At 61.0% G+C, this 17,418-nt stretch overlaps 1 protein-coding gene across 2 annotated transcripts in view; it reads right to left on the bottom strand.

Moving 5' to 3' along the window:
* The window catches only part of Shank2 (SH3 and multiple ankyrin repeat domains 2), a 283,271-nt gene that overhangs the window by 84,765 nt on the left and 181,088 nt on the right, over nt 1-17,418 (bottom strand). For both annotated transcript variants that reach the window (XM_013020959.1, XM_013020960.1), the window contains 2 exons: nt 14,635-14,717; nt 13,057-13,181 (listed from right to left, as the gene is read on the bottom strand). In XM_013020959.1, the coding sequence (XP_012876413.1) occupies nt 13,057-13,181; nt 14,635-14,717 (208 nt within the window). The remainder of the gene's footprint in view (nt 1-13,056; nt 13,182-14,634; nt 14,718-17,418) is intronic.

The raw sequence follows: 17,418 nt of genomic DNA, 5'->3' as shown, positions 1-17,418 counted from the left end.
ACGGAGCCGTCACCATCCACACCGCATCCACACCGTCCACGTGACACGGAGCCGTCACTGTCCACACCATCTATGCGACATAAAGCCATCACCATCCACACCATCCACGTGACACGGAGCCGTCACCATCCACACCATCCACGTGACACGGAGCCGTCACCATCCACACCACACGGAGCCATCACCGTCCACACCATCCCTGCAACACGGAGCTGTCACCATCCACACCATCTCCGTGACACGGCGCCATCACCATCCACACCGTCCATGCGACACTGAGCTGTCACTATCCCCACCATCCATGTGACATGGAGCCGTCACCATCCACACCATCCCTGCAACACGGAGCTGTCACCATCCACACTGTCCACATGACACGGAGCCGTCACTGTCCACACCATCCACGTGACACGGAGCCATCACCATCCACACCGTCCCTGCAACACGGAGCCGTCACCATCCACACCGTCCATGTGACACGGAGCCATCACCGTCCACACCACACGGAGCCATCACCGTCCACACCATCCACGCAACACAGAGCCGTCACCATCCACACCATCTCCGTGACACGGAGCCGTCACCATCCACACCGTCCATGCGATACGGAGCCGTCACCATCCACACCGTCCATGTGACACGGAGCCGTCACCATCCACAGCGTCCAGGCGACATGGAGCCGTCACCACCCACACCATCCACATGACATGGAGCCGTCACCATCCACACCATCTCGGTGACATGGAGCCGTCACCACCCACACCATCTCAGTGACATGGAGCCGTCACCATCCACACCGTCCACATGACATGGAGCCGTCACCATCCACACCATCTCGGTGACACGGAGCCGTCACCACCCACACCATCTCAGTGACATGGAGCCGTCACCGTCCACACCGTCCACATGACATGGAGCCGTCACCATCCACACCATCTCGGTGACATGGAGTCGTCACCATCCACACCGTCCAGGTGACACGGAGCCGTCACCATCCACAGCGTCCAGGCGACATGGAGCCGTCACCATCCACACCGTCCCCACGACACGGAGCCGTCACCATCCCCACACAAGCCCTGGCACTCTCCCTGCCCCAGGAGGAAGAACGCAGCATCCAAGAACTGTGCACCAGGAGCTGCGTGTGGGTTTGAATCCCGCCCCAACACCCCCATCTCCATCTCCCGATGTCCAACCCCTCAGGCTCCGTTGCCTCTGGCTGCTGTCGGTGCCGGCGGCGCTCTGGGACTGGGGAAGGGGACGATCCTGGCCACGGCACTCAGCTGGCAGAGCAACTGCTCAAGTGCTGTTATTATTATTATTAGCACTCTGTGGCCCCAGCCGCCTCCCAGTAAAGGCCACCACAGAGACAGAGCGCTCTGCTCTCCCAGGTGATGGTGAATCTCTGGCGGGCAGGATGGTGTCACTTCCCGGCAGGACACGACACGTCCACGTGCGTGCTGTGCAGCAGGGGGAGGGCTTTACTTCCCAGCCGTGTTCCAGCCACTGCCACACCCAGCCAGCGTCCCCAGCTCCAGGCCTTCGGATGCCCCCATACACAGGCCCCCAGGGCTGCCCCTGCCTGGACTGCTCCCCACATCCCTCCAGGACCCCGGTTCCAGCTTCATTCCGTGTTCCACTTTGACAACACTGCGCTGAGCGCTGGGCTTGGGTGCCGGGTCCTGGGCTATGCGGGAGTCGGGCTCCGTGCTCCATGGCACGCGGGGCTGGCTCTCGGCGCCACACCTTGCTCCACACAGAGGCATCTGCACACACGTCTGGGGAGCTCGAGCCCTGAGGGATGTGATCATCCCCCAAGGCCTGGTCCCTGCCTGGGGGAGCTGCCCAAGAATCAAGATGTCCAGGAAGCACATGGGGGAACAGCACCCAGCCTTTGATGTGATGTGCTCCCACTGCTAATGGGGACCCAACTGGAAGCACAGGACTCCCTCTCCCCTCCTCCCCCCTCCCCCGTCTCCTTCCCCTCCCACTGAAGCTCCACAGTCCACGCCGTGTACATCTTCAGGCTTGTCTGTGCCTGCCTGCTTTTCTCTCCTGGATCGCAAAGTCCCTTTCTTTCCTCCATCTCTTTCTCCTTGTCTCTAGAGAAGGATCACAAAAGACATTGCACTGATTTTCTAAGACCTTCTCCTCTTCAGCAAGTAAATAAAATAGAAGGATGGGTGGAAAGACTGGATAAATGGATGATGGATAGGTGGATGGATGGATGGATGGGTGAGTCGATGGATGGAAGGGTGGGTAGTAGTGTGGGTAAATGGGTAGAGGGATGAGTGGAAGGATGGGTGGCTGGGCAGATGGGTGGAAGGGTGGACACCGGGTGGACGAATGGACTACTTTCTACACTTCATTAACACTAAATGCTTTGCCTGGTGCTCTCATAAATGGCCACGGGAGGTGTGGATTCCTGGACATTTGTCTCCTTGAGCATCAGAGCCAAGTCCGGGCCTGGGTGGTAATCGAGGGACGTGACTCTGCCAGGCGAGCTGGGCTCCTGAGGTCACTGTGCACCACAGGCTCACAGGCAGGCTTCCCAGGGCCCGGAGAACAGGGCCCGGCCTCGGCCCGACTCACCCAGCCCGGCCGGGAGCAGGAGGCGGGGAGAGATACGTGAAGGCCTTCAAAGCGCGGTGGGCCCTTGCCCGTCCCCAGGGCCACACCTGGTTCCTACACGGTACGGGGGCAATCAAGACCCGCTCTTCTGTCTGGCTTGTCACAGCTGTGTGCTCAGGCCTATGAAAATCAGAGGTGTGGAGTCCAGCGACCGCGCGGCTCCCCGGCACACAGGGCACGCCTGCAGCAAGACGCGCAGCGAGGCCGAAACCAGGCTGTGTTTCCAGACAAGGCAGAGGGTGGCCCCTTCCAAACCCATTCATCCCTCCCCTCCGGCCCTCCCCTCCCCTGGGAAAGAGCTCGGGTCCAGAGGAGCGGGGGCAAGCACAGGGCAGAGGGGCGGGCCAGCTCCGGCCTCCTCCCTCGGACTGGCTGGTGCCACCACGGTGCCTGTGCTCAGGACGTTCATGTGTCATCCACCTGATTGACAAGGACCAACTCTGCTCTTCCGGGGCTGGGGTGACCCAGGGTGGGAGATGAAGGCCTCTCCCTCCGCCCGTGGCCTCAGGCTCTGACCAGGCTCACTAACTGACAAGCCCCGTGTGTTACCTGAACTCAGCAAGTGCTAACCTGTGACCCCAGGTACCCCCTGCCCGGGTAGCTGTGCCACGCAGGCCAGGTGGCCAGGGCACACTGGAGGAAAGGAGGCAGTAGAGGAGGAGCCACAGTGAGTGCAGGGGAAAGGGTGCTCCAGGCGGAAGGAAGGATGCGCAGGCTTGAGGCGGGCTGTGCCCCTGGACCAGCCAGGAGGCCGGCGCCAAGCCAAGAAGGTAGCCTGAGGCGAGGATCAGACTCGGACAGCAATGTCTCCTGGAACTGTGAGCCCGCGGCAGGCTGGGAGCCCAGGAGCAGGGAGAGCGAGCAGCAGGGCTGAGCCTCTCAGCTGCTGGGCGGAACCTGGGTAACGTGTATGGCTGTATGGCGCTCGGCATGGCTCAGCTTGGATTCGCAGCTCAGCCACACCAGAGCTATGTGGCTCAGAGCCTCATGTCTTAACCAATCCGAGCCTCAGTTTCCTCATCTGAGAATGGGGGACTGGTGTCTGGAGAGGGTGAAATGAGCCAGTACTTGGAACTGGGGGACACATGGGGTCAGCTAAGAGTGGTGCCGGGTGTCAGGCAAGCGGAGGTAAGCCAGGCATCTGTGGGGGGATGGGCCGGGGAATGGGCCTGACCCGGTGCCCAGGCACAGCGGCAGCACTAGGTCCTGGCGGTTTGCTATGTGGGGCTCTGGTCAGCTCAGGGAATGCCCGTCCCCTTCCTACCTTTATCTCCAGCTTCCACCCCACCCCGTCTCTAAGTCCCATGTGGGCACTGGGGATACGGGCAGCAGGCCAGCACCGGCCAGCCCAGCCTCTGACATGTGCCACCAGTGGGAAGGTGCGTCTGGGCACACCACGGCAGGTCCCATGGGGAGAGCTCCCGGGGGGCGGGACCCTGGCCTGGCGTCTCCCAACACAAACAGCAGCACCCACAACTGTAATGGCTCCGACGACCCAGCCTGCCGGTCCCGATGGACGGACAGGGCTCAGGAGAAGTGCACAGAAGGATTTGTCCCAGGAGCCAAGGCCCAGGGCAGCGGGCAGTGCAGAGCTTGCCCGTGGGGCCTGGTCTTGTGGGAATGGCATGGCTCCCGCGGCCCTCCCTCCCCTCTTGTCCCAACTCTGATCGTGTCGGCACGCACACCCCCTGATTCCCAGGCTGACAAACTGCCCATGAAAGACCCTTGGTTTACTGCAATCTAACCGTGCGTGTTGTGAAGCTCTCCCTACACAGGGCACTGCGGACAGAGCCAAGCCAAGCCTACACAAGCCGCCATGTGGATGTGAGGCAGGTGGGGGGAGGGGGAAGGATGGCGGAGAGAACTCTATGCCAGAAACTTCCAGTGTGGAGGCGTTGGCTCACCTGCCTTCTTCGGGCCTCCTGAGGAGCCTGGGCTTGGCTCTCAGAACCGGTGGAGATGCATTCACACGCCAAGCATGGTGGCTCCTGCCTATCATCCCAGCTACTCAGGAGGAAGAGCTCCGAAGGATTGCAATTTGAGGCCAGCCTGGGCAAAGTTAGCCAGGCCCCATCTCCATTCAAAAGCTTTGTGTGTGTCAATGTGTGCCTGTCGTCCAAGCGATAGAAGAAGTGTGAATAGGAGGATTGTGGTCCTTGTCTGCCTGGGCTTATAAAAAATAAGAGGGGATTAAAAAAGCAAGACCCTATTTGAAAAATAATCAAAGCAAAGAGGACTGGAAGCCTGGCTCAGTGGTGGAGGGCCCCTGTGGCCAGTGTCAGACCTTGAGTTCAAACTCCATTATGCAAAATAAAATCACACCTGAAGGATGCTTCCTGCTGAGCCAGGACTTGCCCCGAACACCATCGGACACAGCGCAGGAGACAGTCCCTGCTGTACCCTGGCAGGCAGCCTGGATGCTCTGGGACTCAGTTTCCTCATCTGCAAGATGGGGTCACCAACATCTGAGTGTCCATGATGGAACACACTCCCAGGCGCTGCACTGGGAGCTGGTGTGCCCGGAGAGAGAGGCCCTGCCCCGGGAGACAGGTGTGGGCCAGCTGCCCCACCCAGGAGGGGTACCTGACGCCAGTCAGGACCCGCAGAGCGCCCGCAGAAGCCTCTCTGAGAAGTTCCCTGCCCAGAGGCTGCAGGTGCTGGGCCATGTCTGCCCTCAGACACCCTCAGGGAGGAGATTCCCTCCATGGTGATCAGCACTGTCATGAAGTAATGAGCCAGGACACCCAGATGGGCGGGAGTGCAGGGGAGGAGGTGGGGGCAGGCTGGAGGAGGCTCCACCCAGCATCCAGGGATTCGGCACCCAGGCAGACCCAGCACCCAGGGATTTCAGCATTCAGACAGACTTAGCTCTCTGGCATTTCAGAACCCAGGCAGACTCCATGCCCAGGGATTTTAGCACCTAGACAGACCCAGCACTTAGGATTTCAGCACCTGGCTAGACCCAGCAACCAGGGATTTCAGCACCTCGGACAGAACCATCGCCCAGAGTTTCTCATACACTGGGCAAAAAGCTGGAGCCCGGCGATCTCAGCACCCTGGACAGAGCCAATGAGCAGAGGGCTTCAGCACGCTGGACAGAGCTCGCCTGCTTGGGCTGGGCCCGGGCCAGCTGCACCCCTGCGGTCCCAGCCCACTCCAGCTGTCCTTACCTCCCAGCTGAGCGCTGGGGCTCTGCTGGCCTCAGGCCCCTCCCCAGCTCCGTGCTGAGTGCTCCTGACATCCCCCTCCTCACCAGCTCTCCCTGGCTTCTACTGGCCTTCACTCACCACATCCTGCTGTGTGGCTCCTGGACACGGAGCTCCCTGAGAACTCACAAAGCCCAGACTGTGCTTCCAGCACCTTTTCATTGAGAGATCAGAAGGGGAACGGGCAAGGTGGCCCAGTTCACATGTTCAGAAGAGGCAGAGTGTGGATTCCAGCCCGGGCCACGCTGCCCGGCCTGTGCCCTTGACCGAGGCTCCTCTTCATCTCCCAACCCGGGTGCTGCCATCTGCCCGGCCCACGTAGCCGGGGCACAGCAGCCACGGTCCCCTGAAGTGATTTGGAATCTTTTTTTAGCCTGAAATTGAAATCACTGATGCTTCAAATTAGAACCTCACAGTAAACGAGCCAAGACTTGGGATCTGCCATCGCTGACATCACTAAGCAATCCATGTCCACTCTCGGCGGACCCTGCGTGGTCTCCCTGACTGTTCTCACTCTACATGCGGGACGGAGGAACGATTCTCCCCGGGTGGAGAAAGGGATCTGCCACTCACATGCCCAGCGCCGCCCCTCTGAGCAGGGGCTCCTTCCAACCCCTGGAGCAAAGACTGAAGGGATGGGACCCCGGTGTTAGAGCCTGGGGGCGAGGGGCCGGGGGAGGGCCTCAGGGAGCAGAGCCAGGGCCATCCAACCATAGCGATGACCAACAAAACCAGCCAGGACCCCAGGTGAAGAGCCAGGGCCATCCAACCACGGCGATGACCATCAAAACCAGCCAGGACCCCATGTGAAGGATCCGACCCTGGTGATCCACTGGTATTTAGCCTTCCACTACTGAATTAAATACCTACAGAAGTGTGACTGGGGTGGCGAGGTGGGCAGAGCTGTAGATTGGCCACTGGGGACGCCGGCAGGACATGGGATGGCCCCTCGTGCTTGTCTTAAAGGGCAAGCAGATAAACAGTCAGCCATGAAGCGTAGCTGACGCCCGGATGGACAGGGCCCGGGCCCGGGAATGCCACCGAAGGCCCTGGCCATGGTCCTGGGCCAGGCCTCATAGGAGAAGGGAAACTCCAAGATTATGGAAAAGCCAGACCTGTACCAAAACAGCCTTGTACAAGGCATGGATGTCTGGGAGCACAGCTCAAAGCCAGGTGAGGAGGCGGACCTGCTTGTGGCCTCCGGGGCTCGAGAGGAGCAGGTGCCAGTCGGTGCCCGCCGATGCCCCTCACACGCGAAGACGCCACGCAAGAATGCCCTCCGCAGCAAGCGCTGCCTGGATGCGCCGGACGCCTGGTGGGCGTGTGTCGAAACAGTGACAGAAGTCACCATCGCCTGTCACCGTTAGAACTCATTATTGGCTCAGATCAATGATCTGTCCGAGGCCAGGCCCCCCCCAGGACACCGCAGGACAAGATGACAATCAATGACAAACGGTGGCTGCGTGTGACCCCGGCGGGCCCTGCCTCCCCTCTGTGTTCGTGGTGAAAGCTGGGGGGCCCTCGGCTCCTCTTAGGCGATTTGGTCCCCGAACTGTGCATTCTGCCCGTGGGAAGCGGAGCCCCACACAGCAAGGGGTGACCAACGGCAGCCCACCCCAAAGGCTGATGAGGACCGACCGGTCTTCTTCACTCTCCTGCAGGCATCGCTGACCCGGATGGGGGCTGGAGGGAGGGCGTGCCACCACCCCAGCCAGGCTGGGCGTCAGGGCTCTGAGTCCACTCCGCCGTGAGCCCTGAGAGCTGGGAGCGGCCTGGGAAGGACCCCGGAGAACGCGGGGCCCCCCTCCACGCCCTCACTTCAGTACAGACCGAGATGACAAAACCCGTCCTAGGCATCTGTGTCACAAGTGTCTACTATGAGGGAAAAGTAATTAGCACCGGAGCTGGTTCTCAGGGATGAAGGGTATTGCAACCCCCTTTAATTGCCAGGGAAAACCTATTTAGGGAAATTAACACAAACATGAGATCGGCCACTTCAGGGGTATGAAAGCAATCACTAGAACCATGGGGGCCCGTGTGCGGCCCTGCGTTGAGGCCCCAGGAAGACAATTATCACCCAGGAAAGCCTCCTCCCTCAGGGAACGGGGCCACAGCCTGGAGGCACGGGTGCCATGCCCCTGGGCCAGATAGCTGGCTTCGAGGAAATATTTGTCTATCTACAAAGTGAACAACGGATACAAACTGACACTGCAGACGGTCCAAGGCACACAGAAAGGTCAGGGGAAGAAGATTCGTGTGACACCATGTTCCTGCGGGTAACTATGTCCCCTGAGCCTCCCTGTCTTTGCTGTGGTGGGTGCTGGTACTCATGCCTGTAATCCCTGCTACTCAGGAGGGTAAGGTCTGAGATCCCAATTCAAAGCCAGCCTGGGCTGGGAAGTCTCTGAGATTTGTTTATTTATTTATTTATATTATTGCCAGTCCTGGGGCTTGAACTCAAGGCCTGGGTACTGTCCCTGAGCTGCTTTTTCTTCTTTTCCTCAAGGCTAGCACTCTACCACTTGAGTGGCAGCTCCACTTCTGGCTTTTTCTATGCATGTGGTACTGAGGACTAGAACCCAGAGCTTTATGCATGCTAGGCAAACACTCTACCACTAAGCTACCTTCCCAGCCCAGTCTCTGAGATTTTTATTTTCAATTAACCAGCACAAAGTCACAAGTGTAGCTGTGGCTAAAGTGGTAGAGCACCAACCTTGAGAAAAAAAAAAAGCTAAGGTTCAGGGCCCAGGCCCTGAGTTCAAGCTCCAGTACTGGTGCATGCATGGACACACAGGGACACAGACACATGGATACACAGACAGACAGACAGACAGACACACACACAATCTGTTGCAGGAGCAATTTTAATGCCGATGCCTGCTGCTCGGGAGTCATTCTCCATTTCTCTATTTTATTGCACTGTGGTCTCTGCTTGTTTCTGGAAGGTTCCCTTAGGGTGGAACCCTCCATGTCAGGTCTTCCGGCTCTTGTTACCTAGTGTCACACCACTTGCCATAGAGTTACGATAATGTATTCTTTCACCTAGTATGAGGTGAGTCCTCACCCCCAACAAGTAGAGTAATTTAAAACAAAGTGCTAATTTGAAAACACAAGTTGGCACGTTACCCTGCGCCGGGTGCAGCACTCGGGCATCTGAGTGTCTGGCTGCTCTCTGGGCCAGGTGTGAGGTGATGGAGTGAGGGAGCCTGAGTCCGGCCCAGCCGCACGGTAGACGCGGCCTGGCAAGTGATTTGGCGTCTCTGCCTTGGCCTCCTCCTCGTAAGATGGGTGGACAGCAGAGGTCGCGTGATCGGGCTGTTGAATGGACGGACAGCACAGCGTGCGGGCACACACGCCCAGCAGCTCCGAGGAAGGACCTGGGCCTTTTGGGTGTCCCGCTCCACCTGCCCTGCCCCGTGTGGGCCTGTGCTGCTCTGCCTTGCTGGCTATTCCCCCTTCCCTTCCCTGTTCTTTTCCCGCCATCCCTGGGATGAACCCAGGGCCCAGCACCGGACGAGTGTTCTGCTGCCGCCGCAGGCAAGCCTCAAGACACAGGACATCGTAGTTTATCAAAGTAACGCAAGGAAAAGCAAACCACACTTCTACCTGGGGAATCTGCAGGAGAAAGAACTTCCCGAGCAGGAGAGGGATTCCACTTCTGCTTCTGTTTAGGAGTTCTCATCAGAGTGCCAAATTAAGAGATTTCAGATGGCAGCTGGGCTCGGGTCTGAGCACCACCGCCGCCCACCTGTGTCATGGAGGCCTGGGGCAGCTGATGGCCAGTCTGTCTCACAGGCCAAGGCCAGTGGTGAGCCCAGTGGAGCAACAGCCGGCTCCTGGCCAGCGCTCACTCTGGAGCTGCCCACGGAGCATGGCAGATTCAGAAATGACCTCTACCTGCCCAGCCCCATCTCCATGGCCTGACCAGGACCGCGTGGCCAGACACGGGAGAAGCCCTCAGCAGCAGGCCGACCCTGGAGTTGCTTCTGCCTTGGATTGCCTCCATTTCCCCTCCTGACCAGCTCCTGTAGCCACGCCTCCTCCCCTCCCCCCCAGACGGGGGGGGGAGGGGAGGAGGGCCTTCCTGTGCCTGGTGGGCGGGGACTCACGTGTATGCAAAGTGGAACAGACAGGAAGGCTATCCCTGCTCCAGTGGCCCCGCCCCTGCCCCCACGCCCCCGCCCCCAGCCGCTGCCTCTCCAATGGGGAAGCTCCACCTGACCCAACCCAACATCACAGAGGGAAAGAATATGAAAATAAAAGAGAAGCCAGCCTCCAAGCAGCCACGACCCACCGGGCTGCGCTCAGCACGCTCAGATGCTGTTGCTGGTCATCTCCCTCAGCTGAGCAGCACTACCGCCATTCACACACACCGCGCGCACGCTACATGTTGTATGTCAGTAAGCTCTCGGGAGGATGTGCCCCAGACCCTTTGCAAACGCAGTGATGCTTTACAGAAGGGATTTGAACCCATGGACTTCCACATCCTGGGAGCCGATCCCCTTGGCGGGGGGGTGGACGGTGGCCTGTGGGCCCAGAGCCCCGATGGCCAGTGTCCCTCACCCACAGGGCCCAGGAGCCCAGCCAGCCCCTGCCCCCACACCGCCAGCACCCCTCCAATCTCTCGCCAATCTGAAGACACATCTGCAGGAAACTTCACTCAAAGCTCTGGACTGTGGTGGGGGAAGGTGTGGTCCACAGAACAAACTTCCACCCTAGAAAAATCCGACCGGAAGCCTGTGTGATGGGACAGGCACCATCTTCCGGACACCGGGACAATGTCAGAGATGGAAAAACTTGTAAAGATGGTGCTGGGCGCCAGTGGCTCATGCCTGTCATCCTAGCTACTCAGAGGGCCGAGATCTGAAGATCACGGTTCAAAGCCAGCCCAGGCAGGAAAGTCGTGAGACTTATCTCTAATGAACCACCAGAAAACAGGAAGTGGTGCTGTGGCTCCAGTGATAGAGCACTTGCCCTGAGCTGAAGAGCTGAGGGACAGCGCCCAGACCCAGAGTTCAAGCCCCATGACCACCACCAACAACAACAAAAAGACACTGATGTCCATGATGACTTTTACAGCCAATGTTCACTTCTGCCAATGTTCACCTGGCCCAAAGGAGCAAGCTGCAGCGTGTGCCCTGGGAGGAAACAGGCTGACACGCTTCCCAGGGTCTTTCAAACAGCAGAGAGGAAGGCTGGCCACGAGGCACAGGGGTGGGTGGGGACCACATGCTGGCTCTCGAGTGGCTTTCTGCACAGAGACCGCACCTCACGGGGAGCTCGAAACCACACAGACTCTGACTAGGCCCGGGGCACATGAAGACTCACTGAGGGGACACGTGAGATGTTTCAAGTGATCCTTCATGGTTGCCACGGTTCATTGAAAATGCAGAGAGAGAGAGAGAGAGAGAGAGAGAGATCGCCTGCTTGAAACACACACCCCGGTTAGGCCAGAAATGATTTTAATATTCCAGCAGCAAAACTCATTGCTAGGAAAATAACTCAACAGGGATTCTCAGTGTTCGATCCAAGCACCGAGTGGAGAAGTTCTGAGTCCCCAGAGGCAGCTGGGAGGTGGACGGGAGCAGCCGGGTCCCCTGGGAGTCCGTCTGTCTGTCCGGGTGGACCTGCTCCCTGTCAACGCACAGCCCAGTAGGACGGCTGCTCCGGAGGGCGTGGCCCTCTCTTGGGCCACGGGCAGCTCCGTGTCACCACCATCTAATGCATCTTGGGGCCACTGCTGGACTGCAGAGGTCCCCCAAATAAAGTACCTGTGCCCTGAAGGCAAGCACTTCTGTAGGCTAGTGGCTAAAGGAGGGAACTCTTGACGCTTTACGTTTTCTTGAGGATTTAGTGAGACAGGAGAGTGTGGCTCCTCCACCAGCCCAGCCCAGATGAGGGCACCGACATCTACCCGCCCCGTGCCCGGGGAGCATGGCCCCCACCGGGCATGGTGCCTCGGTGGTCCGCACTTGTTTCATTGAATCGTTTTACCCAAAAACAACTCAATATGCCCAGCACCAGGGGAGGAGAGAGATTTTAACATCCACCGCTGTCATTTATTATTGAAGACCAAGAGCCAGCACCAACCTGTTTCTACCTAGTGGACTTCCTTCCCTGTCATCCATAGGCCTCCCATTCAGGCCGTGTCTGTCTGTCTGTCTGCCTGTCTGCCTGCCTGCCTGTCTCACACACACACACACACACACACAAGAAAGGGATCTCCATCACAATCGCATCCTACTGGAGATGATTCACACCCCACCTCTACATTTGCATGAGGGTTACAAACCCAGTTCACCGGCAGAGCTGCAGGGGGGCGCCCCACCCCCCTGCTCTGCCACTCCAGGTCTGCACCCCACAGTTCCAACAGACAACAACTCCAAGTAGCTCCGGGCTCACCCAACCCAGGCTTCACCTTGGTCAAGAATCACCTGGATGCGTCTTCCAGCAAACAGTAGGAGACACAGTGAGACCACACCGCCTCCCCTTGCCCGGCTCACTCTCCCCCACATTGGGGGGGGGCTCCCCTTGCATGTCCATCACCCTTACAAATCTGGGGAAATGCCCCTGGAATCCCAAACCAGGCCCCAGCTGAAGGATCACTGGGCACCATGGGCAGAAATGGCTTCCAGGTCCAGCTCTGCAAGGTCAGATGTGGTCCCCTCCTTTACTGCCCGGACACACATCGGGGTAGGTGCAGGGGGTGGGGCCCCCGCAGGACACAGGGCTGCTCGGGATCTTTTCCCATCTCCAGCACACTCCTGCCTTCTTCCGATTTCCAGAGGGTCACATGTGCCTTCGCCCCGCAAGACCAGAACAACTCTGAACCTGCCTGACGGCGAACCTCCAGATGTGCCACGGGAGTGGAACCCCTCATACGCGCGGTGGCCGCAGGGACAGGAAACGACCCCTGGTGTCACTTGTAGAGCCAAGACAAACACATCCACGGATCCCTCTCCCCCCAACCAGCCCGCCAGCCGAGCCACGTCTCCTCCGACCCTTCTGCTTTGGGACGGACTGCCAAGTTCCATGCACATTTTCTCCTTCCTAAGACTTACAGCCAGAGGCTCACAGACACTCCGAAACACCAGGGCCACGGGCAGCCACAGGGGCTGAGACACCCAGAGTCCCTCCGACACCCCTAAACCTGTGGCGTGGCTGCCACAACCGCGCCTTCCCAGCCGCGTGGGCAGGATGACCAGGAACGCGCGTGTCCTACCTCGATCAGGAAGTCCCCGGTCCTCAGTCCGGCTTGCCACGCCACCCCGCCCTCATCTACAGACTCCAGGTACTGCAGTGCCGGGAAGGCCGGCGTCGGCGTGAACTCCTCGATAGGGGTGTCGGCTGGGGAGACAAGGAGACAGAGGTGTTTTCCAGGTCGGCTGTCCCCCTCCTCACCCCACAGGACCCCTGGAGGAGGCGGCCCCACACCTCCTGCTGGAGGCAGTGGTCCCGCTGGCTCTCCCTGAGCGGCGTGGCCAGCCGTGCGCAGGGCCATCCCCCCCGCATGCCCCTCGGCCTCCCCGCCCAACCCCAGGACAATGTGCTCTGTGGAACAGGTCTGCATGCCTGTCATTTTCTTTAAAAGCATCGGTGACTAAACATTTTTTCAGTTCTAAAAATGGAAAAGTTCCTGCTCATACCACAGGGAGCTGGAGAAACTCCACGCGGAGCCGCGGCCCAGGAGACTGGACTGGGAACATGGCTGGAGCAGAAGGCTGACCCGGTGGGTGGCCGCGCGTCTGGGGTCTGCTCTGAGCTCTGGCTGTGTGGGGGGTGGAGGGGGTGGGGGACCCGCTTCCTGCGGCCACACGCTCCCAGGCCCAGCCTGAAGGGGGGTGGGGGCTGGACTTCCGCTCCTCGGCAGAGCCAGGCTCGGTTCCAGGCCCACATGGCTTCAAGTACAACTCTAGGGCAAGGTGGGACTTCCTGGCAGTCGTGAGGACCGGGGGTGGGTGGGAGAGGCAAAGATGCCCAGGTGGGGAGGGAGAGCCGGGCACACAGGCAGACGTGGGCACGTCCGGGGGGGGCCGAGCTCCCCTCTCCCTCTGGGCAGATCGCTCCGGACGGCCGGAGCTCGGGCAGGCAGGAGGCCATCCATCTCATAGCAAGGGCAGGGCCCGACGCGGCCCAACAGCTCTGAGGTGGGACTTCCACATGGCCGGTCGGCGCCCACGGGGCAGTGTCTCCCTCTCACGGGGGCGATGCCATTTTGTTTTCATTGGCCAGGGAAGCCCCCGGACCCACCACCCGGACCCCAAGCCCCCATCGCGCAGCCCACTGGGTGTGTGCCACCGGCTCGGCACACCTCTGCAAAGTCACCTTACAGAGAGCCACGTGGGCGCTGGCCTCCCTGGGCTGAAGCCCCCCTCCCAGAGCGGGGCACCCCCAACTCCAGGCTGGAGATTCTGGTGTCTGCGCTCTGAAGGCAGCCACAGTGTGGTCAGACTAAAGCGTAAGACATGGACGGATTAACTCCATGATTAAAAGAAGTGGGGGGAGAAAGAGCAAGAGAGAGAGAGGGCAGAGAGGAGAGCATGAGCCTGTTCTGGGCAATATTGTGGATCGAAAATTAAGAAAATATGCTGAAAGGAAGCCCCAGTGCTTCCTGAGAAAGGCAGGATGCGAGAGATCACGGTTGTCTAGCAACCAAGTGGCCCCAGGAAAATGCCGCTTCACGTTTATCTCCAAGCTGGGAACATGCTTCATACAGGCACACAGGACCAGGGGCACATGCGGGCACACACGGGCACACACACACACACACACACGCACGCGGGCGCCCGGCCGCGCTTACCTTTCGCCCCCCGGAGCACAAACCCGAAGCCCTCATTGTCTTTCTTCTGCAGGACCACCGTCTTCTCCTCGATGATGCAGTCACTGTAGGGAGAATTCCGGGGATAACGACCATTATTGTAACCCGTCATCATTACGGCGGCTGCTCCTCCACCGGGGAGGTTCATCCTCATAGCCAATTAATCACGCCGCTCGCCGGATCCAGGCAGCATGGAGGAGCCTGGGTGGCAGGGAGAGGTGCGGGAGGAGCTGGGGTGGGGGTGGGGGGCTAGCAGGATGGGGGAGCGGGGCACAATGGGATGTGGAGGGGGGGAGCCAGCCGGGGGAAGGACCGGCGCATGCCGGAGGGCCTGCGGGCGGGCGGGCCGCTCAGGGCGCCCGGGGGCCGGCCAGGGCAACGCCGCCCAGCTCCAAGAAGAAAGTAAGTAGCCCCGGTGGTGGCGGCGGTGGCAGCAGCGGCGGCGGGGTGGCGACGGAGCTGCCCCGGCCCGCCTCGGCCAGACGCATCTTCCAGGGACGCAAATGGAATCAGCCAGAGGAGAACCGAGGCGGTGGAAGCTTTGTTTTTCTCTTGGAGGGATGGAAAAAGAAGCCCAGCTCCCTCCGCTGCTGCTCCGTGCACGCAGGAGCTGTCGGCAGGCGGGCGGGCAGGCAGGCAGGCAGGCAGGCGGGCAGGCGGGGAGGGCGGCTCCTGGGACAGGGGCAGGCAGAACGGGCGCGGGGATCCAGGACCGGTGCGCAGCCCCACGCCTCCTCCTCCACGCCAGGGAGCGTGGGGCCCCCACAGTCATCTGACGAGCCCACAGAGCGCCCGGCGCGGCCCGGGCGTCATCCTGTGCTGCCGATCGGCAGGCTGGGTGAGCGGGCGGCGGGCAGGAGGGGGGCGGCCGGGCCGTGGCAGGGGGACCTGGGGGACTGGGGGGAGGGGGAGGGCCCCCTCCCTCAGCACTTCGGCCACATCAGAGCCATCTGATGGCTTGTTGGGGGAACAAGGATGGTGTGTCCCCCCCACCCTGCAACAAGGTCTCTCGGCCCCTTGTTTTCCCCTTTAAAGGAAAGAAATCTGAACCCCCCACTTCACTGCCACCTGCCAAAGTCTCATCTCCTACTAGTGTGCGGGGTCCCTCTGCCAATCACCCCTCCCCACCCCTACCCCCCCCCGCCTAAGCACATGGGGGTGGGCTGGAGGAATAGGTGCAGAACATGACCCCAGAGACAACTGTCACCCTGCCCGGGCCCTTCTGGGGTGGCCACTGAAGGGGCAGGAGGAGGCTGGAGGCTGCCTGCCTCCCACCGGGAATCAGAGGCTGCGGGGATGGAGCCGGAAGGGGAAGGAGGCAGGGGAACAGGGGGAGGCTTCAGTTTTCTCCAGTGCCTCTCCCAGCATGGAGCCACCAGAGGTGGAGACCCCAGGACCAGAAGCACCAGGAGCACCCCGGGCAGGCCTCTGGCCCAGAGGGGGAGGGGAGGCAGCAAGTCCAGGCACACGGGGCACAGAGAGGGCCCTGCACAGGGCAGGAGCAGACAGGGCGCCGCAGAGACGGCCCCCAGCGGGGACAGTGCAGGGTCCTGGGAGGGAACGTGCCGGTGACCGCCAGCCAGGGCCAGCCAGCGGGGCGTCACATCCATCTTGGGGGTCTGGGCAGGCGGAGGGGAGGCTGGGGGTCCCGAGCAACACCACCACGCGCAGGCCACGCGGGTGAGCCCTCCCCCATGCCCTCCCCCACAGCCCAGGATGCAGACGGCGGTCTCTGTGGTCCCCACTGTCCCCCCTCCTCCCCCCCGCTAGCCAGCAGTGAGGACAGACCGCAGCCTCCCGGGGCTGAGTGGTTTGGCGGTGTGGTTGAGAGGGAAAGTCCTCGGGGGCTGTTAGAGACCGAGCAGGCCAGGCGGGCAGCCAGGATGGGGCAGGAGACAGGAGCGGGGCGGGCGGGGGCTTCGGGCCCTTCTCTAGGCCCATGCAGCCTGGCACCACTGTGCCCTCCCTGGCCCTGTGGCCGCCGTGGGCCAGGCTTCCTGGGCCTCTTTATGGTGGATGCGGACCGCCCCACTGCCAGAAGCCAGGGCTTCAGTCAGCCACCTTGAGACTCTTCCTCTGAGTAGCTGCCCACCTGAAGGGTCTTGAGCCTGCTGTCCTCCTCTGGGGGACCGGTGGGTGGTGACACCCACTTCTGCCCGCCTTGGGGTCAGCCCATCGTGTGCTCCCAAAGCCGGTCCCTCCCCCCAAACCTGACAGCGTGGACCCTGCGTCCTGCGCTGGCCCCAGCCATCTCCTGCCAGTGAGGGCCCCCGCATGGTGGACAGCGGGAGCGGGGAGGGTGAGGGGGGGCACCTGACCACACCGGTCTGGGGACCCAACTGAACTTGGTTCAAAGCCCAGTCTTGAAGGTCGCTGTGACCTTCTGAGCTCAGAGTCCACAGAGCAAAATGAGAACCCCAGAGGCCCCTGCCCCCTGGTCCTGCCTGCCCACCTGGCCCGCCCCCTCTTCCTCCCCTACCCCGCCACCTCTGATGAGGTGAAGAACTGGTATCTGAATCAACACCCTCTCCTCCTGCACACTGCTTCCGTCTGAGGTCCCAGACACATCCTGGGTGCCCTGGATGGAGGCCTACCTCGGAAGCTGAGGGGGTGGGGCCAGCCTGGTTGGGGGTGGGGCCATCAAGGTCAGGGGTGGGGCCAGCCTGGTCAGGGATGGGGCCAGCCTGGTCGGGGGTGGGGCCATCCAGGTTGGGGGTGGGGCCAGCCTGGTCAGGGGTGGGGCCAGCCTGGTCGGGGGTGGGGCCA

Source organism: Dipodomys ordii, unplaced genomic scaffold (genome assembly GCF_000151885.1).
Source record: "Dipodomys ordii isolate 6190 unplaced genomic scaffold, Dord_2.0 Scaffold54, whole genome shotgun sequence".
Classification (NCBI taxonomy): domain Eukaryota; kingdom Metazoa; phylum Chordata; class Mammalia; order Rodentia; family Heteromyidae; genus Dipodomys; species Dipodomys ordii.
The sequence above is the reverse complement of the archived record's forward strand: the minus strand, read 5'-3'. Positions and strand labels throughout refer to the sequence as shown.